Source organism: Rhinopithecus roxellana, chromosome 6 (genome assembly GCF_007565055.1).
Source record: "Rhinopithecus roxellana isolate Shanxi Qingling chromosome 6, ASM756505v1, whole genome shotgun sequence".
Taxonomy (NCBI): Eukaryota; Metazoa; Chordata; class Mammalia; order Primates; family Cercopithecidae; genus Rhinopithecus; species Rhinopithecus roxellana.
In genome coordinates, this window is record NC_044554.1 from 92,097,821 (window position 1) to 92,113,286 (window position 15,466).

The 15,466-nt window shown below is 37.6% G+C and overlaps 1 protein-coding gene across 2 annotated transcripts in view; it reads right to left on the bottom strand.

Annotated features, from left to right (window-relative positions):
• VPS41 (VPS41 subunit of HOPS complex) overlaps positions 1–15,466 on the bottom strand; it is a 184,946-nt gene that overhangs the window by 90,730 nt on the left and 78,750 nt on the right. For both annotated transcript variants that reach the window (XR_004057966.1, XM_030932462.1), the window contains exons 5-6: positions 11,839–11,913; positions 3,010–3,072 (exon numbers count right to left, since the gene is read on the bottom strand). Coding sequence is in view for 1 of the 2 variants with exons in the window: in XM_030932462.1 (XP_030788322.1) it covers positions 3,010–3,072; positions 11,839–11,913 (138 nt within the window). In the remaining variant the exon portion in view is untranslated. The remainder of the gene's footprint in view (positions 1–3,009; positions 3,073–11,838; positions 11,914–15,466) is intronic.

The window sequence follows — 15,466 nt, forward strand, 5'->3', positions numbered from 1 at the left end:
AGGTCGGTCAAGGCAGCAAGATGTCACAACTATATCTAACTGTATACAATTTACAGAAAACAAAACAAACAAACAAAAAAACAAAGAAGCCAACTAACTCATTGTCCAAGATGCCTCCCAATGATAGACGGCACCAAGTAGCAATGCAGCCTCCCAGATATTTAGCCCACTTACACCAAGACCCCATCAATGGAGAGATAACAGAGCTACAGGCCCAAAGAGCTAACCGTTCAGGACTTACCTTTTTACATACAACCTGTTCCTGTGGTTCTCATCTGCTTCCCACTCATCCAATCTTTCCCCAGCCCCTTTCTACCCAGGTTTCTCTTAAGGTTGCCCCACCACCCTTGTTACTGTTTCCTTCATTTGCAAGGGCTTTATGATTACATAACATCATTAACATCTTGGAGAGGGGGTGAAAACAAAAGCCCTCATGGCTCCACTCAGTACACCTCCATCTTTGGGGCTCATCTGTTGTGGCTGTAAGCTTGCACAGACTCCACCTCCTTCTCTCTTTATCCCCAAACCACCCATGAAATCACCAACTTAACTAATTTTGTGTTTTTCTAATTTAACATAGAGAATTTTTTTTAGGTAAACACACACATAAAATCCCACACAATTATACTTCTATAAACCTTCATTTAAACATATTTTATACTTGTATCAATTGATATATTTCCTTCCTACAATGGAATAGATTCCTCTTCCTACAGTGTCATGTTTAAGGCTTAGCATATGACCCTTCATTGCTCTACACTCCTCCCTCCCAAGTTAGCCCTTCTTCCCTTCAATACCTTCCTAATCCATCCTCAATACCAATATTGAAGGATTCACACATTCTATTGTTTCACATTCTGAAAATCTCCCCCTAGGTCTCTCATAATGCATAACTGTAGATTTGTGACTGATTCCAAACATCTCTGCTCCTCAATCACATTATGTTACCCTTTTCTTTCCCTTCAGATGTAAGAAAATAAAGCCATCGGGATCATTGCCCACAAGTGCTCCTCCTTCACTGCCTAACTTGCAATAGTTGGGCTCAGTCCACTTCCTTCATGCCTGTTTCACAGGCAGAGAGGGTCTAGGACTCTTTTCCACGATTATCTTCTCTACCTAAGCTGTTGATCTCATTGCTTAGTGCTGCTCCAAGCATTCTCTTTTATTTTTAATCTTTTCCTCTTTACTGGTTTTTGCCATGAACCAAAACATGATCGGCAGAAACCTTCCCAGGACATGGCCCCTCTCTCTACCAGATGATGTCTCTTCTTTATTACCAAATTTCTTGAAAGAAGAGTCTCTACTGGTTGTTTCTACTTCCTCACCTCCAATTTACTCCTTCATGTATAGTGACCCTCCTGCTCTGAAAAGAGTCCTCAGCAAGGTCACCAGTAACTTCATAATTACCACGTAGAATGTTCTTGTTTGAGTCCTTCCCGCTATTTAATCTCCACACTGCATTTGATACTGCTGACCACTTCCTCCTCGTAGAAACCCTCTCTCCCCTGGCTTTTCTGACACCATTATTCGGGATTCATTCCAGTCCCTCCAACTGCTTCTTCTTACACTCCTTTGCTGTTTTTTCTTCCACAGCCTGAGTCTTCAAGTTAGAGTGTTCCAAAATGTCACCATCGGTCTTCTCTTCTCACTCTACAGCTCTAAATTGGGTAATATCTTTTAAAATAGCTTCACCTTATTCAACTACGGTTATCATGCTTGTGTTTAAGGGCCAATCTCCATCCTGAGGCCCATCCATATTCCTGTTTCCAAAACCTCTGTAACATCCCCACCTGATGTACTACACTTATCTAAACTCAAGACCAAACTAGCCATGTCCTTACTCAAACATACCCTACTGCAACTGATGGCATCCAACACCCCATCCCCAAAGCGAGAACCTGAACTGACAGTGAGCTCTTCCATCTTTCATCACCCTCATCCAAGCCATCACTAGGTTCCCTAAGTCTATTTAGCACAGGCTGTCCAAATAAATTTCATCCACTCCATCTTGAACGCTCACTATCACTCTTTTCATTGAGATCAAGTAATGCCCTGCCTAGAGTATTATATTAGGCTTCTAAATTGTCTCTTGTCCCCAGTCACTCTCCTGTTTATATCACCCTCCACTTCAGCAAATTCAACTTTTTAAAACATACATCAGACCCTATCTCTCCTTTACCTGCTGGTCAATAAATGTTTGAATAAACAAGTGAAAAAAATAAATGACCTCTTCCTTCAACAACTATAATAGACACTTCAACTACCATATTTTTTATCAACAACTAGTCCTTCTGACTCTTATCTGTCCTTCAATCAATACTGTGTACAGTCACTGTATTAATTGTCTTAAAGCTCAGCTCAGTTTATTTACTTTGTTCTTAAATATTCAGTAATTTCTCCTTATCTACCAAATGGAATCCAAATTCTTTAGCCTGAATGTAAAGCCAGCCCAATCTTCCTCCACATTCTCCTGTCAAATCAGTCTTTTATGTACCAAATAAAATGGACCACTTGCTATTTCCTGAACACAAGTTGAACTTTCTAGCCTCTCCATTTCTATTGTGTCATTCTTCCACATGGAAAACCAGCTTCTCCCATCAGTCCCTCTCCATTTATTAAAGCCAAGTTAAATATCACTCCACCAATGAAGCCATCACTGACAAGAACAGCTAAAAGTGATTCCTTTCAGATTTGGAATGCTTAATATTATTTCTACCTCTTTGAGTCTTTTATCACAGACCGTGTGTGTGTGTGTGTGTGTGTGTGTGTGTGTGTGTGTGATCTCACTCACTATAATAAAATACCCTTGAAGACAGACTGAGATCACAATAACAAAATACACATTCTGTCTTCTTTCATAGCGTCTAAACAGTATCCAGTACATCTGAAGTGTTGAACAGACACTTACTGACAAAATTAATACAGAAGTGGTAATGTTCAAATTACTGTAATCCATATTGCCTTACTTGAGAAAACCCTTAGAAAAAGTAAAACTTGCTGAATACTTACTTTAATTGGACAGTCAAAAGTCTCATGAAATTCTTCTCCAGAATACAGTCCAAATACCTGCACCTACAAAGAAAATGGATTGTATCAGTTCACCATGACAGCAACAGAGAAGGTTACTGAGTCAGTATGAACACATACGATCAATAAGAAAAGTAGAACATTTAATAATTCCAAGGCCCTATGACCTCTAGTAAATATCTAATGAAAACAATCCCATCGGCCAGGTGCAGTGGCTCATGCCTGTAATCCCAGCACTTTCGGAGGCCAAGGTGGGTGGATCACCTAAGGTCAGGAGTTCCAAGACCAGCCTGACCAATATGGTGAAACCCCATCTCTAATAAAAATATGAAAAGTAGCCGGGCATGGTGGTGTGCATCTGTAGTCCCAGCTACTCAGGAAGCTGAGACAGGAGAATTGCTTGAACCTGGGAGGCGGAGGTTGCAGTGAGCCGAGATCGCGCCACTGCTCTCCAGTCTGGGTGACAGAGCGAGACTCTGTCTCAAAAAAAAAAAAAAAGAAAATCCCATCAGGGTGAGGGTACTTTGCTGCAATTAAGCTTTTATAAGCATTCCACGGATAGAGTTCCCTTCAATCACCATAAATTGTATTAAATGCATGCCATTAAAAAAATGAAACAGATTTGAACAAGTTATTAATATTCTTTTATAAACTTCCATAAGCTATCCCTAAAGGAACTATTTTTTTCATCCCTTAAAGGAAAGGGAAGCTTTTTTTAAAGTCTTTCTCTCATATATAAAATAAACCAACCACGTAGATCAATGTGGTAAGAGATTAGGTGAACCACACTTAACTCACAACCTTATGCTGAATCTACTGAGAACACAGAAGTTCCTGCTTACCAGTGTCTCCCTTAAAGTTGTTCCAGGCTACTTTATTCATACTTAGTATATTTTCTGAGTGCTTTACTTAACAACAACAACACAAAAACAAAACTGAAATATAAAACACATGCTATAAAGAATACAAATCATAAATTCATAGCTTGACAAATTTTTATGACACAAACATATCCCGGTAACCATCATTCTGATCAAGAAATAGAAGTCAATAAGCTCCTTTGTTTCCCTTTCCAGTAAATAACACCCTCCAACTAATCACTACCCTCAAAGCTATTGCCATGGATAAGTTGTGCTGGTGTTAGAATTTTATAAGTAAGGAATCATATTCAATTTCACTGATTTATTTCATTCATTATTTAACATTTTATTTGTGAGATTTAGCCACACTGCTGCATATAGTAGAGGTTGGTTCTTTGCCACTGCTGTGTATTATTTCAATGTATGAATACATCAAAATTCACATATCCATCGTCCACTGATGACCACTTAGGTTGTTTCCAGATTGTGGCTATCACGAATAAGGCTAAGAACACACTTTGCAAATCTTTTGGTGCACTTATACACATATTTATGGTGTATAACAGAATGGAATTGTTGAGTCATAATTTATGTGCATGTTCACATTTAATAGGCAAACCATTTCACAAAGTGGTTTCAAATTAATTACACTCTCACCATGAGAATGTTTGAATGTTTGTGTTCCCCCAAATTCATTACGTTGAAACCTACCTAACCTCCAAAGTGATGGTTATCTATACTCTCAGCATGAGAATTCCATGAGATCTATTTGTTAGCTTGGAGCTAACAAAGAGTACTAGAGTCAATGAGAACTATTTCCCAACATCTGAATATGTTCACACTCTCTTTCTAGTCTCTAGTAGAGTGGTATTATTCTTCTATAACTTTTGCGGGAATTCATTGGTGACGCCATCTAGGTCTTATGGCTTTGCTATGGTCTGAATGTATGTGTTCTCCCCAAATTCATGTGTTGAAACCTAACCTCCAAGGTGATGGTATTAAGAGGTAGGGCCTTTAGTAGATGATTAAGTTATGAAGGTGGAGCCCTCATAGGTGAGATTAGTGCCCTTATAAGAAAGCTTGAGGTAACTAGCTAGAACTGGAGGTAACTAGCTAGAGCTGGAGGTAACTAGCTAGAGCCGGAGGTAACTAGCTAGAGCCTGAGGTAACTAGCTAGAGCTGGAGGTAACTAGCTAGAGCTGGAGATAACTAGCTAGAGCTGGAGGTAACTAGCTAGAGCCTGAGGTAACTAGCTAGCTCTTTTGCTCCTCTGCCTTCTGCCACACAAGGACACCTCATTCATCCCTTCTGCCATGTGAAGTTACAATAAGACGCCATCTTGGAAGCAAGGAGAGCAGCCCTCAACAGATGCCAAATGCTGGCACCTTGAAATTAGACCTCCCAGCCTCCAGAACTGTGAGAAATAAATTTCTATTGTTTATAAACTACCCAGTCTAAGGTATTTTGTTATGGCAACACAAATGGACTAAGACAGTTTCTTTGTGAAAAGGTTTCCAATTATAAATTCCATTTGAAAAACAAATATAGGACTATTCAAACTTTCAATTTCTTCTTATTCTAATCTTGGTAAGTTCTGAGTGATTCATTCTTTCAAGTCCCAAGCAGGAAATTCACTTATGTTATAATTTTGGGAAATGGATTCATGCATTAAAATTAAAGTTTTTGGGACCATCCACTCATATTGTAACTACTGTTTTCATATACTTGTGCCAAGTTTGTTATTCGGGTCCCACAAACAAGTGATAATATAATGTAAAACAGAGGGAATTTCATTTTTCCTGAGGCCAGTCTTGAACTGTATTTTGGACATGGCAAATACACATATGCCCCCCCATCATCTGGCTTCTCACTGTTCAGAGGCTATAAAGTCATTACTTTTATGGAAATATATAGGTATAGGATAATATAACAAACATCTTATAAAATAATGGCTAAGAAGCAGAAAAGGAAAGCACTGCATTCAGGGTTTCACTTTACTTGGGGAAGTTTAACTTGATGGACCCCGACAAATCTAAGAAAACCAGGTGAAAGGAAGAAGGCTCCTGAATCATGTGAATCTTAACGGAGTGAATCAACAAGTGGCCACCTTGGTGAAGCTACCTCAGTATGAACACCTGCTCAACTAGCACGCTGAACTTCTCCTAACATAATCTATTTCTTTTCAGTACAATAAGGTCATGTACTGCATGGTCTTGTGTGAAATCTCACACTACTGCTACTAACTCACATCCCTAAATGCTTCAACATGCTTTACCTCAGTGGTTCTCAAACACACTTGTACAGTTAAAATCCCTGGAAACTAATGGCCAAATCCCACCCCAAACAAACAAAATCAAACTTTCTGGTGAGGTGAAATGATATTTTTGAAGTTCTGCACAATTGGCAATGTTCTGCTGTTCCTCATTTGGTCCTCATAGCAAAAATGCTAGGTCTGAGAGCAAATATCATTATGCCTGTTGAACAGATGATTCCGTAGAAAAATGACTTGCCTAAGGTCATAAAAATCATATGCAGAAGAGTTAGAACCAGAACCCAGGCATTCTAAATCCTGTTCTTCTACATGTTATCTTTATATAGGATAAACTGAAACTTGCAAAACAGAAAGCTATCTTTTTACATAAAGTGTAAGAAGAGTAGAATAGAACAATAAAAAACATTCAAAAGCCTTAAATATGTGCCAAACTGAAAAGAACATGAATATCAGACTTTGAATTAAGGGTACTGTATGACAGAAATTGAAATTAAATGAAGCCAACTATTCATTCAAATGGATAAACCTTCCTTCTGCCTTACAGATGGGATAAAGGTAATTTTTAGAAAAAAGCGATTTCTATTATGCAGAAAAGTATATGAGATGTAAACAAATGAAGCATAAGCCTGCAGAAAAAGACTGACAGATCAGTAAATGTGTGGATAAATACAGGGATCGTGGATGTAATGCTGAAAATTAAATTAGGAATTGCCAAGGATAAATGTCCCTTTAAAAATTAAAAATGCATATTCAAGGCATAATAGTATAGTGATAAAGAGGAATAAACAAAAAGAGAACAAAATCAAACAAGTTCATAGTAAACAGGCACCGATATGCATACTATCCTTGAGGATTCGCCAGAAGCAAAAGTATCACTGTCATACCCACAGCAGGGGCTGGAGGAGTAACTGCTGAAGGTGGCAAATCAAGAATAGAACTCTCTGGTCAGTTTCTATTGCTATGTTTATCTGAGCAACATTTTCCTCAACTGTTCTTATATTCTATTTCAATATTAAAAAATATAACTTCACAAGACAAATCTCATAAGCTTTATCAGTATCAGCACAAGAGTGTTTTGTAAAACCTTCAACGCTTTGGTTCATTTCACTACTATGACATGCCAAACTAACTGGTCACAGGTTATACCACTAATGCTAATAAAATCCCAAACAATTCTCATTTATTTCCCCTCTCTCTCCCTCTTTATTTATTTTGCCATGTTGTCAGTGAAAATCACACTTATCTGTGAATCCCTTCGCTTTTGGGAAGAGCTCATCCGAGATAAGAATCACGTAATTAAAGGTTACAAGAGAGAGGACCCTTTTGAAAATGGTATCTCCTGTAGAAGCCCTAACAACTTCCCTGAACCTGCTAACAAAAATACCTAATGAAGAAAAAGAGAAAATTCCTAACAACTGGCCAGAGCAAGCTCCTGCAAAGTCCTGGGGGACTTCTCATTAGCTGCAAACCAGAGAGCCATGTGAGTACCTTAGAAGTATGTAGTATGTGTTTTATTACCTGAAATAGAGGAAACCTACCCTCATGAAACAGTAAGGGATGTAATCATTCTCCACTTTAGCATGAAACTCTATGTAATTTGCCAACCAGAATACTGGGCAACAGCCCTGATGCAGAGAAACTAGGACAGAGGTGGCCAGAGTGCTATACAACCTTCCCAGTTAGACTTCCCTTGTAACAGCCTCTTTCAAACTTCCACTTCCAAACAACACATTAAAAATCAAAATAGGGTGGACATGTGAACTGTCATTATACCTCCAGTAGTAGCTAGAGGGACTCTGGTGGTCAAGATTGCTGGTTTTCATATTCTCCACCCAGGCTGACTATCAGAGACCAGAGAGTGATGACAGAAGCCTCTAGTTCCCCCTAGAGAGCTGCCTTCATCTAGTTACGGGAAACTAAGCTCATTTTAGGGTCCCTGTTACTGAACTAGCGTGATTCTAAAACGCCCAAAACAATAACAAGGGCAAGTCAGACACTGAATCTCTTTGCTAACCCAGGTTCAGAAAGAGATCTCCCTGTTCTGGAATGGATAAACAAATCAAACAGAAAGCACAGTCAAGGTCTATTAAAAAAGTCCTGCAGAACATTCCAAAGACTCAAAGGGAGAAAAACCATGTTTTAAGAAATAATATTAACCAGAAACCAAAGAAAAACTAGAAAACTGTTCGGCAACCACAATAAGAAGATCAGACCGCTATGAACCTGGAGCAGAAAAACAGGAAGATGACAACAATGATTATAATAGTAACTCACAACTAATAAGTGATTCTTCTGTTCCAGGTTCTATTCCAAGTAATTTACATATATTAACTCATTTAATCCTCCCAATAAGTAGGTACTGTTATTATCCCCATTTTACAGGGGAGGAAATGGACTGAGGCACAGAGAGGTATAAATAACTTAGCAGACATCATACAGCTAAAAAGTGACAGGATAATTCCACTGCTAACCACTAGACAACACCCGCCTGACACTCCACGGCATATAAAAAGTTATAGTTTTTTAAAAATTAAATATATATCAGGCTGATATGAAAACAGAATTGGGAAAGATTTCAGAAAAATTAAAAATGCAAAATGGAATAAAAATCTACTCCAGGAAGTAGTAAGACACAAAACAGACTTTGGAAGAAAAGTGAATCAGCGAGGGGCATAAACAAGTAGAGAAACTCTCCCTGACTACACAGAGATAAAAAGCTAAAAATGAGAAAGCAAAGTACATGTGTGAGACATCACACAATATGAATGAACACTTTTCTGTACAACTTATGTACTGGCAAAAGGAAGAGAAGGGTAAATAGTGCTTAATCATTCACCCTTTTGCCTTGAAAAGTTCAGGTACAAGAATGGGAGACAGGAAGAGGCCAGACTGCAATGGATTAAACATGAATGGTCAGCTACACAAACAGTTAACACACAACTGACAGCTCACCATATACCTGCACCTCGCAACACTCCTCGGAGGCCTCCCACTGCCAAGCTGAGGAGAGGGAGGCACTGCCAAGCCCAGCAACATGCCCAACTTCACACAGCGAGTGGGAACGCCAGCCCAGGCGGCTGGAATACAGAGCTATGCTCTTAGCCTCTAAGCGATATTGCCTTCAGCTTTATACTATTGAATTTCTTTGAAGAAATGAAAACAAATGCAACTGAGGCAATCATCAAAATTATAACTGAAGTAAACTTTTCTGAAATGAAAATAATACTTCACTGTATGGATCAAAAGGACTGATTGTGCACCAGACAAAATTAATGAAAAGAGACCAGAACTAGACGTAATTTAGCAAACTGAATTACACAGACCATTTATTACTGTTGTTGTTCTTGTTGTAATTATTATTATTAGTCCAAGTTCCAGGGCAGGACCAAAAAAAAAAAATTGTAAAGGTTTTAGAAAAGAACAAAAGTAAGCTGGCTTCAGACGTGTCTGCAAAAATAAATGTCAGAAAAAAGGGAACAACATCTCCAAAATTTTGAGAGAAAATATTCCAACCCAGAATTTTATACTAAATTATAGTTTACATGTGAAAGCAACATACGCAAGCGATCCCAAAATAAACCTTGTATGTACTTATCCTAAAAGTTTTCTAGAAACATATGCCAGTAAACTGAAACTGAACACACACACACACGATATATGTGTGTGTCTCAAAATGCAGAACTCAAGTGTAGAAAAGTCATGACAAAAAAAGATTGAAAATGACCACCGGCTGAATAAACAGTATATTTTAAACAACTGATGGAATTACGACTTGAAAACTGAATGCAAATATCAAAGGTTACCCTTGAAATAACCTAATAAATAATTATCTATCTAGGATCCTTAACAGACTGAAGAAAAGAAAAAAATACCCACAAAACCTATTTAAAGAAGCATTAGATTTAGGTATCTGGAACGTATTTGTGTAATGTCTTTATGTTTTTATCATCACTAACCACTTTACCAGATCACTCTATACTAGCTTCTCAACTTTCACAATACTGACTAACCCACGGTAAGGGAGTAGCTTACATATAAGTATGTGTACTAAAAGATTTATTTTCAATTCTATCAATGTTAATAAAAATATGGGAAAATCACTTCCCAAAATATATCATAGTTCCACACCAAAATATGGCAGCTATAAATTTCACCAAAATAGGAAACCAAAGGTGTTTGACAAGAAGGGTACCATGAGATAATCTGAGGTTCATCTTATCCACCAGACGGAGTAGCTAATATATTCCACTTTGGTGCATTAAATAATAATTCTTCAACATTTAAAGCTCTGAAAATTCCTAGATGAAGTATTTAGTAAAAATTCATTTCTAATTTTTAAAAAAAGTGAGTACTATCTTTCAACAAATTAGTTCGATTAAATTGATAACAGCCCAAAAGGAATTCCTCACCTTTAAGAAAACAAAATGAAGACTATCTTTCTTTACAAATACATGAACACAAAAAATGTTTCAGCGGTGTGTATAATTCTTCTCAATTTCTGCACAAACCAACTCCTCCCTCATCTCTCTCTGATAATCATGACAATCTCAGAATTTCTGAAAGTACTGTAAAATTTGACAGTGCTTTTTGAAAAGCACTAGTGTTCCAATTACTGTTGCAAAAGACTCTTTGGGCAACATTAGGCTTAGATCTATAAAATGCATTCTTGTATGTCAAGAGACTTCATGTTGCTTTCTGTTAACAGATTAAATGGGTATATCTCTTTTACACTGAGATATATATATTACTCTTTTACACTTTTAAACTTTTACTGTTTTTAATTTACCCATCTTAATGGCCCACTGAATTTAGGGCACATAAAAAATACAAAATTAGATTAGAAAATCTGCTTTACTCAGTAAGGAATATGTAAAGATCTATAATGATTCTTAATGCACTCTCTCAAACTGTTATTTTAGAAAAGTAGCTTAAATACACTATGCATTAGAATTTTATCATTGCAAACCAACATTAGAAAAGATTTCCATCGACTTAAAAACAAAAAAGACATTCTTATAAGTGGAAAATCAATCACCACAACCATTAAATGTCACAGCTCAACATCAGCAAGAAGCACTGATAATTGTTAGTTATACACTGCACAAATGATGTACGTCCTTGGTCGAGGAAGTAGGCACCAGGTTTTTAGAAAACTGTACATATATTGATTTCACATTTATTTAATGTGGCCATTGTAAGACACTTTATTCTTCTGATAAACTATGATCGCTTATCAAAAGATTCTATAATTCAAGAGAAACATTCATAACTTGTGTGTGAAAATGAAAACCACTGGCCCACAGAAATCATGCCCACAAAATCCAATTTTGTGGATTTATGGCAGAAAGGCATTAAACTACTATCTTGCAGGAACTGCAGACTAGTCACTGAAGTAGAAGTGGCACGGTAGTAATGATTAAGGTGACACGTCACCCTGCCACAGCTGTTAATCAGCTTAATACTAGTTACATTATTGACATTCTTGTAATTACTTTTCCTAAGGCACATTTATGCAAAATATATTTTATTTTAATTATGACCAATCAGAAGCAAGTTCAATACTCAGAAAGATTAATCAAGATTGTCTTAATGCAGGTATATAGTAAGCAAGGTGCTGTTCCGATCACCTGGGGCTGGCGCCACAGCAGAACTCTCAGCATGACCACATCCTTGCCATACCTTGCCATCCTCTGAACACACGCCCATGTGCTCTCCACTTTCATCCAAGCTAATCTGATTTATCTTCACAGGACTCTAAAAAGAAAAAGACGAAAAGATGTGTAAAACTTCAGGAACATATGTATCAACAATCAAATGTCTTTGCTCTTTGTAAAATAGTAAACTCTTTGTTTTCTTCTTAAATAATGACAGTTTCCAACTATCTTACACAAAGCACTGTAGAAACTAACTATGAGAAGAAAAGTAAGCCTACAACAGCTACAACATAAGCTTGCAAAGTAGCTTTTAAAAAATATTTAGCCTTAAAATGGTTTGGCTTGTTGATAAAATAAATGTAAATATGCAAAGTTGAATGTGAGATCTTCAGGTGAAAAATATATCAGAGCAAGCAGGCAAAGGTCAGGGCAGACCAAGGCTCCCAGACCCCAAAAAGGCCACCCACTGATTGATGCTGTTGAAAGACATTCTGACATGGAGATGAGACTCCTGGCTACAAAATCCTTTCTCATCTCGATCCCTAAATCACCACACGAGCGACACTCCTGAGATGCAGCCCATGAAAAACAAGCTAGCTCCTTAAAGTTCCTAGAATGTTAGAAGAGTAAAGGTCCTTGAAGATAGATATTTGATCTATTTTGTAGAAGAATAAACTGAAGCTCATAGCAGGGAACCAAAACAGAGAAAACAGAGGAGTCAGGGCTGCAACCTGGAAGGAGTGAAGAATACTGCACTGGGCAGCAAGGATCTACAAAGAAAGCAAAAGCTGATCTGGGAAAGCACCTAGGCCAGCATGTCTGGACTTCTGGCTGAGAAGTCTAAATGTTCAGCTTCTATAGTCTTTGAATAAATTCCTTCCTCAAATTGAGCATCTTCTGTTAATAGTTTCCTTATTCAGATCGTGGGTTCATCAAACAACAATTTTTTAATATCGATTTTAGTCTTGGCAAATATAAACTCCACAAACCTCTGATTGTAATTTCTTTGGCATCTGGTTGTAAGCTGCCTCAAATTTACAATTTAGTAAGTGTGTGCAGCCTAGGTTTCCTTTCCAATATGGTACTGTCCACATGTAGCCTTTAAAACTGAAAGTTAAATTAAAATTCCATAAATCAGTTCCTCTGTTGCACTAACACATGCCAAGTGTTCAACGACTACATGTGACTTGTACTGGAAAGAATACAGATCACAGAACATCATCACTGCAGTAAGTTCTACTGGACAGCGTTGGTCTATGCTGAGAAAACTGAGACCCAATAATGAAAGCAGCTAAGACATCAAGCCTTCTTTACAAAGCTCTTCTTTACTGCAAGTTACACTTAGTAGATTTTCTTTCTATATACATGTTTATGTAATTTGTTCTTGGACTCTGGTATTGAAAAGCTCATGGCCTATCCTAATATTCTGTAAATCACATTATATCATTTCCAAAGACCTAGCATACACAAGATCTGTTATTCAACCCCAGAGGAAAGTAGTCAGCTAAGACTGGTTATCTCCATCTCACAATGAGGAAAATGAGGCTTCAAGAATTTATGTGAGTGTCTAAAGCCACAGTGCTACTAAGGGCTATGCATGCCACACAATAGTATTCCAAGTGCAAATAAACCAAAGTTTCCATTACAACATGTTTCTCACTGAATGGAAACCATTTGTGCCATCACATTAGCAACATTGTGGGGGGAAAAAAATGATACCTCTAAGGTAAAAGAATCCTTTTTCCCACGTACCTCTATTAGCAATAGAAGGTTTTTTTTTTTTTGACTTTTTTTCTGCCAACGATCAATATTCATTGATTCATTTCCCTGACTACTAATAAACTTAAGCATTTTTCTTAAGTCTATTGGCCAATTAATTTGCTCTTCGGTAAACTGCTTGTTCACCTCTCTTACTCATTTTTTTTCTATTAACATGTTTGTTGTTTTGTCAATCTATAAGAGCTCTTTTCTATTTTTAGGGGATGAAGTATAATATTTATCCAGACATTGTATATGCAGTCTCCTATTTTTTTTGCATGATGGTTAGTACTTTATTTCTTATATTTAAGTCTTTCACATTTCAGAATTCATTTTCTTTTTTTTTTTTCAAGACGGATTCTAGCTCTGTCACCAGGCTGGAGTGCAGTGGCACGATCTCAGCTCACTGCAACCTCCGCCTCCTGGGTTCAAGTGATTTTCCTGCCTCAGCCTCCCGAGTAGCTGGGATTACAGGCGCGCGCCACCACGTCCAGCTAATTTTCACATAACATTCTGGGTTTTCAGTTGTGGTCTCTGTCCATTCCCATATCAATTTAGCATTGATTTAATTATAGCGGGTGTACACTGTATGTTTTGAAATCTAGTAAGTCTCAGTCACAATTTTTCACATCTTCTTTGGCTTTTCTCAAATATTTGTTCTTGTGAATTCTGAGATCAAATGACCCCAGTGTTGCTAAACATAATGGTCCTTGTTCAATCCTAACTTACTTCACCTAATTGGAGCACGTAGCACCACTGATAACTCCTGACTTCCACATCTCATGGTTCAGTCCTTGCACCTCTTCTTTTTTACATCTATACTCAAAACATAATATTTTCTCCAGGCCATGGAATGACCCCTGTATTTTTATCTCCAGGTTGGGCCTCTCCCTATTCCAGACCAGTATCTAAGATGGTTTCTTTTATATCTGTACTTGGATGCCTAATATGCACCTCATCTAAAACATATCCAAAACCAAGATCCCAATATTCCCTCTGGAAAGGGCTCTTCCTGATGGTTTCCCCACCTCAGTTAATGCCTTCTTCTAGTTGCTCTGGGAAAAAACTTTCAAGCCACTTTTGATTCCTGTCTTTATGTCCACTCTGTATTCAATCTTTCATAATTCCTATCACCTCTTCTGATGAAATTTATTCAGACTTGGACCACATTTCACCACCCCTACAGCTGCTATCCTGGTCCATCATTCTAGTAGGGATTATCATAATTGTCTCCTAAGTGACTTTCTCCTGCCCTAACTCTCCTAGAAATCTGTTCTCAATCCCAAGCCTGCACAGCGACATTGTTAACAGGTTAATAAGAGTCATTCCTTTGCTTAAAACCCTGCAATGGCCTCCTATCTCAAGAAAAAAGCCAAAATGTTTACTATGACCTGACAGTCCTAAATTATCTGGCCTTTGCCTTCCCTCCAACTTCTGACCTCATCCCGTCTCCCCCTGGTTCTCTCTACTCCAGTCCTGATGACCTTTTGCTACTTCTCAAGCCTTAAGGCCTTTGCATTTGTCCATCCCATGCCTGGAATGCTTTTCTGCCTACTCTGCGCGGCTAATCATCTTCTCAGTGAGACTCTGGCCAACCAATCTAAAAGTTCAACATTTTACCCAAACATTTCATAACTCCTCATTGCTTTTGTCTCCTTAGCACTTGCCACTATCTTAGTATATCTTTTACTTATTTATTTTCAAACTCACTAACTAGAATATTAACTTCATGAGAGAAGGTTCAAAGAATAAAAAATTCCAATTCAACATAAATTCTTCCAGAGAAAAAAATAAAAAGGAAATGCTCCTTAACCCATTTTAACAGACTAGGATAACCTTATACTAATAAAACTCAACAAAAATATTAGGAGAAAGAAAAAGTACAAGTAAATCTT